This window comes from Salvelinus fontinalis, chromosome 19 (genome assembly GCF_029448725.1).
Source record: "Salvelinus fontinalis isolate EN_2023a chromosome 19, ASM2944872v1, whole genome shotgun sequence".
Taxonomy (NCBI): domain Eukaryota; kingdom Metazoa; phylum Chordata; class Actinopteri; order Salmoniformes; family Salmonidae; genus Salvelinus; species Salvelinus fontinalis.
The window spans coordinates 28,079,404-28,095,309 of record NC_074683.1 but is presented as its reverse complement, the minus strand read 5'-3'; the positions used below and the strand labels follow the sequence as shown (position 1 = coordinate 28,095,309).

At 43.4% G+C, this 15,906-nt stretch overlaps 1 protein-coding gene across 2 annotated transcripts in view; it reads left to right on the top strand.

Annotated features, from left to right (window-relative positions):
• Window positions 1-2,083: 2,083 nt before the first annotated feature.
• The window catches only part of LOC129816569 (BRCA1-associated RING domain protein 1-like), a 29,478-nt gene continuing 15,655 nt past the window's right edge, over window positions 2,084-15,906 (top strand). The window contains exons 1-6 of one of the 2 annotated variants that reach the window (XM_055871188.1): window positions 2,084-2,394; window positions 2,545-2,601; window positions 3,563-3,717; window positions 5,201-6,312; window positions 7,278-7,358; window positions 8,294-8,469. In XM_055871188.1, the coding sequence (XP_055727163.1) occupies window positions 2,306-2,394; window positions 2,545-2,601; window positions 3,563-3,717; window positions 5,201-6,312; window positions 7,278-7,358; window positions 8,294-8,469 (1,670 nt within the window). In that variant the 5' untranslated portion in view covers window positions 2,084-2,305. The remainder of the gene's footprint in view (window positions 2,395-2,544; window positions 2,602-3,562; window positions 3,718-5,200; window positions 6,313-7,277; window positions 7,359-8,293; window positions 8,470-15,906) is intronic. The other variant, XM_055871187.1, reaches the window with a different exon arrangement.

Here is a 15,906-nt window from a genome sequence, read left to right as displayed (position 1 = left end):
ATATCGTTTAGGACCTTGAGCGTGGCTGAGGTGCATCTGTGACCAGCTCGGAAACCAGATTGCACAGCGGAGAAGGTACGGTGGGATTCGAAATGGTCGGTGATCTCTTTGCTCACTTGGCTTTCGAAGACTTTAGAAAGCCAGGGCAGGATGGATATAGGTCTGTAACAGTTTGAGTCTAGAGTGTTTCCCCCTTTGAAGAGGGGGATGAACGAGGCTGCTTTCCAATCTTTAGGAATCTCAGATGATACGAAAAAGAGGTTGAACAAACTAGTAATAGGGGTTGCAACAATTGCGGCAGATCATTTTAGGAAGAGAGGGTCCAGATTGTCTAGCCCAGCTGATTTGCAGGGGTCCAGATTTTGCAGCTGTCTGGATTTGGGTGAAGGAGAAGTTGGGGGGGAGGCTTGGACCATTTGCTGCGGGGGGTGCAGAGCTGTTGGCCGGGGTTGGGGTACCCAGGTGGAAAGCATGGCCAGCAGTTGAGGAATGCTTATTGAAATTCTTCATTATCGTGGATTTATCAGTGGTGACAGTGTTTCCTTGTCTCAGTGCAGTGGGCAGCTGGGAGGAGGTACTTTTATTCTCCATGGACTTTACATTGTCCTTTTTGGAATTAATGCTGCAGGACGCAAATTTCTGTTTGAAAAAGCTAGCCTTTGCTTTCCTAACTGACTGTGTGTATTGGTTCCTGAAAAGTTGCATATCGTGGGGACTATTCGAAGCTAGTGCAGACGCCACAGGGTGTTTTTGTGCTGGTCAAGGGCAATCAAGTCTGGAGTGAACCACAGGCTATATCTGTTCTTAGTTCTACATGTTTTGAAAGGGGCAGTGAGTTGGCAGTGTGAGAGTTGGCAGTGTGCTACAGCAGTGAATAAAGCAAACTTAGGGAGGAGGCTTCTGATGTTAACATGCATGAACCCAAGGCTTTTACGGTTGCATAAGTCAACAAATGAGAGTGCCTGGGGACACACAGGGCCTGGGTTAGCCTCTACTTCACCAGAGGAATAGAGAAGGAGTAGGATGAGGGTACGGCTAAAGGCTGTAAGAACTGGTCGTCTAGTGCTTTGGGAACAGAGAATAAAAGGAGCAGATTTCTGGGCATGGTAGAATAGTTTAAGGGCATAGTGTACAGACAAGGGTATGGTAGGGTGCGAGTACAGTGGGTGTAAACCTAGCCATTGAGTGAAGATGAGAGAGGTTGCACCTCTGGAGGCGCCAGTTAAGCTAGATGCGGACTTCGCATGTGTGCGGGGTGGGACACGGGGGCTATCTGAGGCATGTTGAGCAGGACTAGGGGCTCCGCAGTAAAATAAAACAATGAGAGCTGACCTAAAGAACAGTATACAAGGCATATTGACATTAGAGAAAGGCATAAAGCAATCACAGGTGTTGATTGGGAGAGCTAAGACAACAACGGGTGAGACAACAACGGGTAAACAGCTAAGACAACAATGGGTAAATGGCGATGAATGGGCAAAGAGGGTCAGTTAGCAACACACAGGGCCTGAGTTCGAGGCTGGGGCCGACAGATAAACAAAATGAAGTACCGTGTTAATGAACAGTCCAGCAGGCATCAGCTGTGTAACTGAGTGATCATAGGGTCCAATGAGCAGCAATAGATGAAACAGGGAGCCGTTCGGTAGTCGATTACTACGCTAGGCGAGCGGGAGACACAGTGTTCAGGAAGTTAGCGGGCCGGGGCTAGCAGATGGATCATCACCAACATCCATGACGCAAAGGCCGGTTGAGAGCACATTGGCCGAATTATGTCAGCAGACCAGCAGTGATGGATCGGTGGGGCTCCGTGTCGACAAAGGATCCAGGCCAATTGGCAAGAGAGGTATTGTAGTTGGTGTACTTAATTTGCTAGCTGGGAGATGGGCCTTGCCTGAGGCTAACTGGTGCACGTTTCTGGACAAGGGGACATGGAGATTTGAAAGAAGGAAGAACTGGGATTTTTGTTTTGTCAATGTACTATTTTGATTTGGGTAGATTAAGTTAGTTTCCCTATTACGTATGGATTTTCTTTTTTACCTTGTTTTGGTTTCAACCGGTCCATTTGGTGGCAGCAATACACCCTTCTCGGTTGTAAAACCCACAGAAGAAGAAGAAAAAGAGGGCGGGAGGGAGGTATACGCAGTTACATCACGGCCAGGCCCTTGTCCCTGACGCTTTGGCGGGAGAAGCAAAAAACTAGGAGGTGAAGCTATCGCAGCAAAACTCAGCTGTAGCGTTATTTAAAGATATCAACGTGTACGAGTTTAGCTTCGAAATAGTGGAAAACGTAACTACATTTCGTTAAATGGATCCTGATCTTTGCACCGACGAAGGCTGGACGAAAACGAAGGAGGCTGTCGCGCATTTTCGAAAACTTTTGCTGTGCTCAAAATGGTAAACACGCTACATTTAGCTGGACTTATTTGTTATGAAACTGGGCATGCTTGGCTGCTTGTTAGGTAACTAGTTGATGTCATTGATAATAATAGCGAGATCTAACTTACATGGTTATGGTCATGTCTTTGATACACTTTGTCATTACAGTTCAAAACTGATGAACGAACCTGTGTGCCTCGGAGTTTGTGAACATATGCTTTGCAGGTGAGTGGATGCTGTCCCTCTTGGAGTGGTTAACTTGGTAACGTAAACTCACGTAAACTCGTACATCGCCCTGGTCTGTAATATTGCCCTTATTTTAGCTCCCCAAAAACGTAATAGTTCCAGATCAACTGTAATGTCAATACCATTGTAAAGCACAATTTCTCCCCTTTCCAACAAAATCAATTACATGACCTAAACACTGCCCGTTTCTGCATAATTCAAGCAGGCAATGAGCCTGTCTGGTCTTTTTAAAAATGGCGGGTGGGGAAGCGAAACTAATGCGTGATAGTGAGAAGGACAGATGTCATGTGGGAACATTGCTTTTTTCACTCAATCTGTCCAATTTAGCACCTTATTGCCTCTAAAATGTAAATAAAACACTATAAAGAGTTTATATAATGTGTCATTACATACCTATTTGAAGGTTTGTGTCGAATTTGAATCAGGTTTTTAGGGTGGTGCTAAAGTGATCTTAGAAGTAAACAGCCGCTTTGAGAATGATGATCGCATGCATTGATGACGAAAAAAATGACTAGGTATCCCCCCTTAACCCCGTCACTGTCCATTTCTTGTTTTTAAACTATGAGAGAAGTGCTACACCTGGTGGAGGGAGATTGTAAGACAGCAATAGTTGCTTTATACGTGCTGTACGTTATATCATGACACGTCAAGATGTAACGGGGGGTTAGTTTTTTTCAACTTTTCTCCAATACTATGGAGCCAGTACCATGTCGATCAACGCTTGAATAGAAACCTAGTTCACACCCCCGATTTTGAAGTCAACACAGTCGCTACAGTCCCATTAGTTTTCTTTGTAGCCTCGTTTGAATTTCGCGGTTATGCACATTTGTACGGAATGGGGTGAGTTTACGTTAGAAGCAGATTGTTGTACTTTACTTGGCTTGTTCTTTTACCATCCTGAGGTTATCAATGACTTGTGATTCTTTGTACTAACTACTAGGTCGTGTGCTGGTCCTCAAGCTGGAGTGGGATGTGTGGTGTGTCACAGTCCTGCCTGGGTGAAAGACATTCGGATCAACAGACAACTCAGCAATATCACAGAACTCTATGGCAACCTAGACTCACTGCTCAATCCCACTGGCTCAGATTACTCCGGTATGTTATTATTAGACAATAAAAACATCTTTATTGTACATTGTTTAGAACGGAAATGTTTCTACTGCTTTTCCCAACACCTCCAGATTATTATAATATTATAACGACTGTGCCTGTCACTGACCATGGTAATTAGGATACGTACACACCGATAGTGTTTGCTGGCCGAGAGTACTTATAACCTCTGAACAGAGTGCAGGCTGTATTTTGTGAAAGAGTGCTGACCAATTTCATCGAATCGGGTGAAAATGTTGGCAGTCATACGTCTACAGCGGGTGGTTCTTAAAACACAGCAGACAAACGCTAGATCCAAATTCGGTGCGATGTGCACAAGCCTTAAGATAAAGGATTTACAGACAGCACTGAACTCTTCCACAACCTAGATTCACTGTTTATTCCCCTGAGGACAGGAAATGTCTGTGACTGTTTACTCAACATGATAGTTATGACTGCTTTAACTTTGTTTCCCCTGTAGGTAGGTACAACTTTTAGGATATTAATGATAGTATTCTTTGAAGAAGACGAGTAGGCTAGTGGTTAGAGCGTTGGACTTGTAACCGAAAGGTTGCACGATCGAATTCCCGAGCTGACAAGGTAAAAATCTGTTGTTCTGCCCCTGAGCCAGGCAGTTAACTCACTGTTCCTAGGCCGCCATTGAAAATAAGAATTTGTTCTTAACTGACTTAGCTAGTTAAATAAAAGTAAAATAAATAAATAGGTGGCCAGTATGGTGCAATACACTTTAGTGAACTATTAACAAAATATACAGTATTTACAAAATAATACATACAGGAGCAGTCAGAATTGTACGTCAGGATGCACAACTGCAACGAGTTGTTCAACCTGGTGTACAATTCTGACTGCTCCCATATCTATTCCTTTGTAAATATATTCCTTTTTATTACCTGCCATTTAGGGGCCTACCTTTCCACTGCCCTCATCTCACCTGTGATATTATTCCTTAACAAAGGTAGGCCTATATCCCTTAGCATTAAGCACAAATGGAAGTATTACCATGTGTTCCCTCTGATTTCTTTTTCTCCCTGCCATCATAATCCCTGTTAATGACAGTAATAATGCAATGCCGTTATGTATGGTGGTGTTTAGCTTGTATACTTGAGCTCTGACAAACGGGTGATGTTCATGTTGCCGCAGTGGTAGAGGAACACTGACTGGCAGCTACATGCCCCTCTGGGTCACCAAATTAGATACTAGCTAGCTTGCTAGGCAGAACAGGCTGGGTGTGTGACAAGCAAGGTCGCGTGAATGAATGCAGCGCAGACAACCAAACACAACCACAGGTGAATCTAGTGGAATACAAATTGTGCCGTGACAAGGAAAGAAAAAATTATAGTGCTACCGTACCGCTTGCTTTCACATATGCCATTATAGTCTTTGTTCTTAGCTTAGGTGAGACGTTTTGATGTGTGGTTTCAGTTTGTGTGTCCTACCAGTATTTTTCTCTTTCCTGTACTATTTTCAGATGCCCTTCCCATTACACCACCAGCACAGTCAGATAAATCTGTCTTAAAGCACAAGAAGAACTTCAAGATCTGGTTTAGTCCCCGCAGCCGCAAGGTGCGCTGCCGGGTAGAGAAGCCTGCGGCGGTGCCTCTACCGGAGGTTGGGAGTGGGACTGTGAAAGCTGCTCCAAGACCTCCTGAGACACTACCTGAGTCTAAAGGCAAAGACCTGTCTGTCTTCAACTTCAACTCCTCCTCCCAAGACTCTGGCTCCTCTCCTCAAAGGGCGACTAACTATGAAAAGAAAAAAGCGACTAAGAAGACGAGAAATGGTGGTGGTGGTGTCAGGAAGCCTGCAGCTGGGGGTGGGCAGAAACCAACCACGCATAAAGAAACCAAGCAGAATATCAAGACACAGAGGCTGGATGCAATCAACCAGCAGTGGGGCTTTGGCGGAGCGAGAGAAGGAGATGTCAGAGAGGAAGAAGAGCAGGTCACTGCAGAGGAAGGAGAGCACAGGTCTAGTAAAAGAGTTTCCTTCCAAAGCCCAGACACCCTGCCTGCCACTGTGGAGCCTCAGAATGAGGATCTCCCTCAGGGGAACACCATAATCCTCAGCCCCAGCAGAAGCATCCTGAAGATGGTTCAGCCAGGAGAGAACGTCCCGCTCTCTGAGGACCAGGACGGGCCAAGCGCACACACCACCCCTTCTCAGCTGGATAAGATATCTGCAAAGCAGCACTCCAAACCAAATGAAGAAATGACTACAAAGCCTGACCTGCCCTCCCCTCCTAAGCGCACTCCCAAAATATTCTTTGTGGAAGAGAAAAACACCTCACAGTGTACCCCACAGAAACCCAAGGCATCTCCTGGCCAGGGTAGACGTCCGGCAGTGGACAGGGTCGCACTCCCAGCCATGCATACCTCGCCCTCCCCCGCTGCCAGCCCCAGACAGGGTCGATCCTCCACCATCACCAAGATATCCAGAGAAGGAGCGCAGCAGTGTGGCAGTAGCCCGTGTTCCCCAGCCCCCCTGGGGAAGAGATCCCCAGGCAGGCTGTCACAGAACAGCCCAGCTGTGGTGAAGAGGAACCACAAGGGAGAGACACCCCTACACCTGGCAGCAATAAAGGTGAGATTAACATGACTTGGGTCACAGGCTCAGGGTCAGTCGTTGGAGACATGTCAACATGTAGCAGCTGATCCCAGACTTGCTGCTATTATCAATCATTCACAGCGTTGGGACATTGATTACCTCGGGAGGATCCAGGCAGGGATTACAGCGGTGTTTACAGGGCTTATGTTAAGCTCCCTGCTATTCTCCCAGGGCTGGGAATGGAATGCTTGTCTGATCAGTAAAGTGTAGTGCTATGGGCCATGAGAGAACCACACCGCACAACCAGGTAGATTTAGAAATTCCGATTTTAAGCTAGATTCACAACAAGGCACCCAGAAAACCTTAAACTACAAGAGTACATAACCTGGGGGGACTATCTCTTTGATCGTATCACTGTCTGCTTCCCAAATGGCACCCTATACCTATGTGAAAGTACAGCACTATATAGGGCTTAGGTTGCCATTTGGGACACAGACACTGGTTGTGTGAAGTGCATGTTCTCATGTCTCTAGTAACTGACTCTGTACCTGTGAACCTGATTGATGATCGCTACAGGCCCCATGATGCCTGTGTAGGATTAGATGCTGTGTTTGGAGTACATGTGGCCTGATGTATCTTTGTCAACCTCACAGAGTAATTGATTGATAATTGCAGCTGGTCTAAGATGATTTTGGATCAGCCAATGTGTTGGTGGCAGCAATACACCCTTCTCGGTTGTAAAACCCACAGAAGAAGAAGAAAAAGAGGGCGGGAGGTATACGCAGTTACATCACGGCCAGGCCCTTGTCCCTGACGCTTTGGCGGGAGAAGCAAAAAACTAGGAAGTGAAGCTATTGCAGCAAAACTCAGCTGTAGCGTTATTTAAAGATATCAACGTGTACGAATTTAGAATTTAGCATATGAATGGCATGTTCATATCTTTAACAACTGAACTGAACACTAAACCTGTGGCCTGTCTCCTCTTTCTGTCACCTCTGCAGGGCAATGTGGAGACAGTGAAGGAGCTCCTAGACCAAGGGGCTGACCCCAACCTGAAAGACAATGCTGGATGGACACCGCTGGTGAGTGAAGCCTTGTCTCCTCAGTCTCTCCTTGTCTCGACAGCAAATACATCCAATCATATACATCAGGGGACAGATAGGAATGCAGGGCAGGGGTGTCAAACTCATTTTGTCCTGGGGGGCTGCATTCGGTCCGGAAGGCCTCATTGAAATTTGGTTGTATTTCCTTGCCATCAAAATTTGATTTTGAAATTTCTGATGCTCCCTGACTGTCTAGCTTTCATTTCGGTGATTATTAGCGGGCTGGACACAAACTTTATGAATTTTGGTCCAATGTCATTTCTACACAGTTTTAATTTGGTTTTGGTCATTTTAAAGTATATTGTGTTTGTTCCTCCCCAACACTTTGTGTACAAATTTTTACTCAAACCACCCTCGGCTGGATTGGACCCCCTCACACGGGCTTCATGTTTGACACCCCTGATCTACATGTTGGTATAGCATGCAAGTCTTTAACTTTGCCCTGCCGGATAGAAGAGCTGTTATACGTATGCATACAGTATTACAAATCTGTGACTTTTGGCCTTTTAAAGGGATACTTAGAAATGTAGGCAAATTGCCCAATTATCTACTTTTCCTGAGTCCGATCAACTTGTGGAAACCATTTTTATGTTTCTGTGTTCAATTTGAAGGAAGTTAGAGGTAGTTTTGTGAACCAATGCTAACTAGCATTAGCGTAATGATGATGTCTATGGGTATCTTATTGCGCTAGTTAGCAACTTCCTTCAAACTGCACGCAGAGACAAAAATGGTATCCACGAGTTCCACTGACTCAAAATTCCAAAGTATCCCTTTAACAGCCTCATTGAATATTCAAATGAAATGCACCTTTTTGTAATGTCATCAGTGCTACTATGTATTACATAGTAATAGAAGACCGTATGCAGAGGAAGTTACTGTATAATGTATGTAATAACGGTGCTCCTGTGTTGCAGCACGAGGCATGTAACCTGGGCCACCAGGGTGTAGTGGAGGTGTTGGTGGAGAGGGGAGGCGTGCTGTTGAACACACCAGGCTACAAGAACGATTCTCCTCTACACGACGCTGTCAGGAACGGACATACTGGCATCGCCATGCTACTGCTGCAGCACGGGGCTTCACAGAGCGTCTTGTGAGTATGAATGAATTTATGTATTCTTTTTTTAGCCACTCTTGTGGCTCATCCCACATAGCATTATACACATTAATATGGTAGAGCATATTGTGAGTATGGCAGAATGCACACAGTTATCCGCAGTGAAACCCTTAGTCACATATGTGACTGGTTACAGGATCTGAGGCATTTGTCGCCTCAGATGCCATTGCCCCAACTGTAGACCAGGTGTTTTTAGAGCTGCAATCTGTTTTTGTTGCCTTACAAAAATGGTTAGTTTCAAACTTGTACTTAATGTCAGGAAGACTAAATGTATGTTCTCTAAAATAGAGATGGTCTACATTTTAATTGATTGATTTTCCAAACAATGAGGTTCCCGCCTATAAATATCTGAGCTTTTGGATTGTCGATTAAAAAAAAAATACTGGTGAGCTATAGTATGTAGTACTTTAGTTAAAAAACTAAGATTTAAAGTGGGCTTCTCTTTTAGAAATAGATCTTGCCTCTCCCTGAACAGCAGGAAGCAGATTGTGCAGTCAACTTTCCTGCTAGTTCTAGACTATGGTGACACCATTTATCAGAATGCAGCAGCTAATACTTTTAAACCTTTTGATGCCGTCTGTCATAGCACCCTTCGCTTTACCACAGGTGACCGTTTTAATACTCATCACTGCATCCTGCATCAAAAGGTTGGCTGGTCCTCATTAAAGTCCAGTAGATCACTTCACTATTCTCTTTTTGTTTACTAAGCTCTACTATAAGAGCTTCCGCCTTCGTTGTTGAATTATAAAAACACGATTTACCAAACCCATTCACAGGGTTGGTTAACTCTTGATGTTCCTCAGGTCTCCACTGAATTAGGTAATTCCTCTTTTAGTTTTAATGCACCTCACTGCTGGAACAATTTGCAGAACTCCTTACAATTGGATGTTCAGTTGCTGCTTGGGAAGTTTATGGTGTTGATTGAGGACCTAGTTGCTGAGGAATGTAACTGTTTTTCTTAAATTGGATGTTTTGTATTGATTCCTGTTTTGTGTTACATTCTATTGGTTGTTGTATTGCTGAGATCAGGGCACCCTTGGGAATGAGACCCTGGTCTCAATGGGGTTTCCCTAAATAAATACATTTTTGGATGTTATTAATTTAAGATAATAATTATTTATTTTTGTAGAAGTGCCTTCTTGAACATGGGAACTTTTATGTGCCTTAATTACAAACTTGTGTGTGATCTGTAAATATGAATAAACATTTTAAATTAGTTGAGTTGAGCCAAGGAGAAAGCATTGAGCTATACAGGGAGAAGACAGGATCCTTCACTAGTCATGATTGGTTGAGATAATGGAGTGGTTGGACATGCCTAGAGATTAGTCCTGATTGGGCTGCATGTCACAGGCTTCTGTCTATACCAGAATGGGCTCTTCCCTGGTCAGTATATAGATCATCTTTGCTACTGCAGATTTATGAAAAGATATAGCTAAGGACAACTGCAAAAGGGTTGCTACAGCTCTCAAACTTTCCTGCCCTGAATTTTGCTGGGTTTAAGTAGAGAGATGACTTTCTGGAGGACATTGCCATACTGACTCGCATGCATTTACATGTGTGGGTGAGGCTTAAGAGGGAATGATGTGTAAACAAAAGAAGTGTTCTCTAGGAAGTGTGAATCTTTCAAAGGGCATTTTCTCCTACTTGTCTTATATTTGTTATCCCACTTAAATCAACTTTTAAAGCAGCATAACTGTCTCGTGTTTCCTCCAACTACAGTGTACGAGATACAATTTTGAAGCTCTTGAGTCTTTACTTTTTTTAAATGTAAAAATAAGCAAATCTCATACATTTGACAAGCCTCAACAGAGATCTGAACACATGATTATTTATGATAGTCTTTATTTGGATCCCCATTATCTGACACCATAGCGAGTGAAAACCAAACCTTAGTCACTTATCCATCTTACATAGTCTGGTCTTCCATAGTTGTCTCTAGTTTTCACCATACTCTACGCACTCTGCTTGGCAAAAATTACACTTAATCCTGTGGATAGCAGAAGTGGCCCATATTGTAACCACAGATATAAGATCAATGTATTCAACGTGATAGCACCAGACTGTTGGCATACCAGACTTTTGGCCTCCCTCACCAGTAGGGTTGCACATTTTGGGGAATATTCAGAGGTGGGAATTAACAGGAATATATGGGAATTAATGGGAATATATGCAAATTAATATAAATACCGTTTAAATGTAGATGTTTTTTCCATTAGATATATTTACCATATATGGAGACATAAACCTTTTACTTTATCATAAGTAGACATAATTGCGAATGATTTAAATCCTTCCAATAGAAAAAAATAAAAATGTAGTTACGAATTGAACTTTAATTAAATGAGTTGACTCTTCACATGGGATGAGTTCACTGAACAACAAAAGAAAGGGAATGTTGAATGATCCCCAATGATCCATCGCATCTCCTAAAAAACGTTTTCAACATGCATCTGTAAAATGATAGTCTAGAAACTAAAGCTTTGGTTGTCTTCCTCTCAGGCTTCCATGTCTTCTCCCTGGACCTCCTCAATGTCTACCTCTTGAACATCAGATTCTGAGACCTCCTCTTCACTGTCACTTTCCAACCTTGTTGAGGATGGCTTGATGTTAGGCTCAAATTTGCCCGGAGGGCCACCAATTTTTCAACCCTTGTATTGGTCAGCCTGTTGTGTGTGCTTTGGTGTGTGTGTTCCCAAACAAGGACCAGTTGCGCTCTGAGGCGGCTGATGTTGGTGGAATTTGGAGGATGATGGAAGCAACAGGGGAAAGAGCCTCAGATCCACAAAGTCGCTTCCACCAGGTGGCTGATGAGATGTGTTGGCACGACAGCCATATTGTATCTCCATCCCAAAACCCTTGCTTCCTTGCTTGGAAGTGTACTTTGCCTGACTGCTAAGAACCTTGCCCTCATCCAGGCCAAGGTGGCGAGATACCGTAGTGATGACACCATAGGCCTTGTTGTTCTCTGCACCAGACAGGATGCTCTTGCCAGCATACTTGGAGTCCAACATGTACGCTGTGGCATGTATTAGCTTCAGGCAGAAGTCTTCACGCTTTTTGATGTATTTCAGAACTGCAGTTTCCTATGCTTGGAGCAACAGTGAAGTGGGCAGGGCAGTACGGAGTCTGAACATCAGACAGGGTTGCATTGTCTCCCTCAATCCGTGCAATGGCTACTGCTATAGGTGTGAGGAGTTTCAGGCTGCTTACCAATCTCTCCCAAAATACATCATCCCGGAGGATCCGCTTGGTGGGGCTGTCCATTTTGGCAGACTGTGATATGGCCATTTCTTGGAGAGACTCCTTCCCCTCCAGGAGACTGTCAAACATGATGACAACACCACCCCAATGGGTGTTGCTGGGCAACTTCAATGTGGTGCTCTTATTCTTCTCACTTTGCTTGGCGAGGTGGATTGCTGCTATAACTTGATGACCCTTCACATACCTAACCATTTCCTTGTCTCTCTTGTGGAGTGTATCCATTGTTTTCAGTGCCATGATGTCCTTGAGGAGCAGATTCAATGAATGAGCAGCACAGCCAATGGGTGTGATGTGAGGGTGGGACTCCTCGACTTTAGACCAAGCAGCATTCTTGTCCGCAGCATTGTCTGTCACCAGTGCAAATGCCTTCTGTGGTCCAAGGTCATTGACTGTTTTCAGCTCATCTGCAATGTAGAGACTGGTGTGTCTGTTGTCCCTTGTGTCTGTGCCTGTGTAGAATACTGGTTGAGGGGTGGAGATGATGTAGTTAATTATTCCTTGCCCACAAACATTCGACCATCCATCAGAGATGATTGCAATACAGTCTGCGTTCTCTATGATTTGCTTCACCTTCACTTGAAGTCTGTTGAACTCTGCATCCAGCAAATTAGTAGATAAAGCATGTCTTGTTGGAGGGGTGTATGCTGGGTGAAGAACATTCAGAAATCTCTTCTAATACACATTGCCGTGAGCATCAGAGGTGAACCAGTTGCATACATTCATCAGCATTTCTCTGTCAGAGGTTGCTTGTTGTGAGCGCTGAGGGAACTTTATGCTCTTGGCCAGATGATTCTGCATCTTTGTTTTTTGCACATTATTTGCAAATGTACACAGCTTTTCCTTCTACATTAGCTGCAGTGAAATCTTTCCAAACATCAGATAGTGCCCTTGGCATGTTCCTGCTAAGATTAGGGGGAAAAAAGTAAAATAAAACAAATACAATTCCATGAATAGATAAATGGTTAAGCAGTTAGATTAAACAACTCCTTTGTAAGATACATGTTTTAAAATGAAACATGTATGGAAACAGGTGAATTAACACTCCTCAGGTTGCAGGCTCAAGCAAGCTAAAACACACATGGTAGCAAAAACTAACTAGCAGAAATTGTTAAAAGTTTGAAAAGATTTATACATACTTTGTTGTAGGCTACTATTTACTAGTTAACAAAAAAATAATGTATGTCATATAAAATATATTCACCCCACCCGGTATTGTAATAAAAACTTACCAGAAAGCATGTACTCCTTTTGCTCAGTCCATGTAGTAGTTTGGGCTCCATAGCATTTCATTAGTGTGCAAGTTCTTGAGAATCAGCTGTACATGTGATGGAAGAATGCACTGTGCATGCAGAGGGTTGCAATTCCATTGAATTGGGGATAGTTTAGCCTAAATATGCCGCAATACCCAGAATTGCCTTATGTGTATCCCACAAAAAAAGGTTCACTGTTATAAGCTAACCTTTTTGATGAATTTAAGCAAAATTCTCCAAATTCCAGGGCTTAACTTCCCATGGAAAATGTTCCAGAAAGTTTCTGACCCTTTGCAATCTACTCACCAGTCACAAATACCATGAGTTCATTTTGCATGATGTGCGGTAGCGGACAGCCGGAGTCACAATTCTAGTTGGACAGCTGGACACTGATTGGTTGTTTGATGGTCAAGTGGTTTGACCTCATGTGGCAGGTTGGCTCAGAATACATAAGCCAAAGGGGTGGGAAGGAGCTGGTGCTTGTGTGTGTGTGTGTGAGGACACTCGCATATTATTTGATGCTGATAAGGTGGCGGTCGTTCACTGAGCGCTGAAGGAACAATTACCTATATATTCTCCCCTTCTATCTTCTCTCTTTCTCCTTCCATTATCTTTTTTCCCCCTCTCTTTTCTCTCTCACCTTCCCTTCTCTCTTCCCCACTGCTCATCATGTTGATGTGCTGTATTGGGTGGCGCCCGGGGCCTTGGCGACGGAGGTTAGCAACAGCAGATTTACTCAAGTTTACCCTGCCTGCCTGCTAGTCGTCTGCAAGGCAAAAGAGACAATCTGTCATGATGCCACAAGACAAGTGCAACCCTTCCCCATCACACACTATCAATACATTTAGTCTACACACACACACACACAGGGATGATCACACGCTGCCTCAGTCTTGTATAACTAATCTTTTGGGGACAGACACACAATTCAGTCCCACTCAAAATCCTATTTTCCCTAACCATTGCCCTAACTCTAACATTAACCCCAAAACCTAACCCTAAAACTAACCCTAAACCGAATTCTACCCTAAATCTGTAGAAATAGAATTTGACCTTGTGGGGACTAACAAAATGTCCCCAGTTGGTCCAATGTTTGTTAATTTACTATTCTTGTGGGGACTTCTGGTCTCCACAAGTATAGTTAAACATGTCCACAACAAGCACAAACACAAAGACACACCCTGGTCCTCTAAGTCTGAAATCATTTGGATTGATTGGTACACAGAGCTGCACGGTGAGAGAAAGAAAGAGGATTTCTCTGTGACCATGTCCACTGAAATAATCCATCTCGATAGTGCCTGCCTCAACCCAGCTCTGCATCTGCAACATTGGACAGGCTGTCTTTTTTGTTTGTGGATTTAGACTACTTGAGAAGTGTGTGTGTGTGTGTGTGTGTGTGTGTGTGTGTGTGTGTGTGTGTGTGTGTTTCAAGTTAGTTTTATTTGTCACATGCACTAGCACAGTGAAATGCTTAAAGGTCTGATGTAGCCTTTTTATCTCAATATCAAATATTTTCTGTGTGACAATTAAGTATCTTACTGTCATAGTTTTCAACTAAAATTGTCAAAAATGAACAAAAATAGCTTCTTAGCAAAGAGCAATTTCTCAAGCAAGAATTTTGTTAGGACTGTCTGTGAGTGGTCTGAGTGCGGAGGGGAAAACTAGCTGTTATTGGCAGAGGTTTGGGAACTCTTTCTTATTGGTCTAAATAATTTACCACCTGGTGATGTCACCACTCAACTCAAACCAACTCACAGGCAGAAATGGCAGGCAGTTATTTCAAACTGCTATTACACTAAAATGGTATTATCCTAATACTTCACAATTTCACAGTATTATTCCAACCTCATAGTGTAGACAGGCAGACATGCATACAGTTGAAGTCGGAAGTTTACATACACTTAGGTTGGAGTCATTAAAACTCGTTTTTCAACCACTCCACAAATTTCTTGTTAACAAATTATAGTTTTGGTAAGTCGGTTTGGACATCTACTTTGTGCATGACACAAGTAATTTTTCCAACAATTGTTTACAGACAGATTATTTCACTTATAATTCACTGTATCACAATTCCAGGGGGTCAGAAGTTAACATACACTATGTTGACTGCCTTTAAACAGCTTGGAAAATTGCAGAAAATGATGTCATGGCTTTAGAAGCTTCTGATAGGCTAATTGACATCATTTGAGTCAATTGAAGGTGTACCTGTGGATGTATTTCAAGGCCTACCTTCAAACTCAGTGCCTCTTTGCTTGACTCAGAAAAAAAATTGTAGACCTCCACAATTCTGGTTCATCCTTGGGAGCTATATTCAAACGCCTGAAGGTACCATGTTCATCTGTACAAACAATAGTATGCAAGTATAAAAACCATTGGACCACGCAGATGTCATACCGCTCAGGAAGTAGATGCGTTCTGTCTCCTCGAGATGAATGTACTTTGGTGTGAAAAGTGCAAATCAATCCCAGAACAACAGCAAAGGACCTTGTGAAGATGCTGGAGGAAACAGGTACAAAAGTATCTATATCCACAGTAAAACAAACCTTATATCGACATAACCTAAAAGGCCGCTCAGCAAGGAAGAAGCCACTGCTCCAAAACTGCCATTAAAAAAAGCCAGACTACGGTTTGCAACTGCACATGGGGACAAAGATTGTGCTTTTTGGAGAAATGTCTTATCTGATGACACAAAAATAGAACTGTTTGGCCATAATGATCATCGTTATGTTTGGAGGAAGAGTGGGGAGGCTTGGAAGCCGAAGAACACCAACCCAACCGTGATGCACGGGGGTGGCAGCATCATGTTGTGGGGGTGCTTTGCTGCAGGAGGGACTGGTGCTCTTCACAAAATAGATGGCATCATGAGGAAGTAAAATGATGTGGATATATTGAAGCAACATCT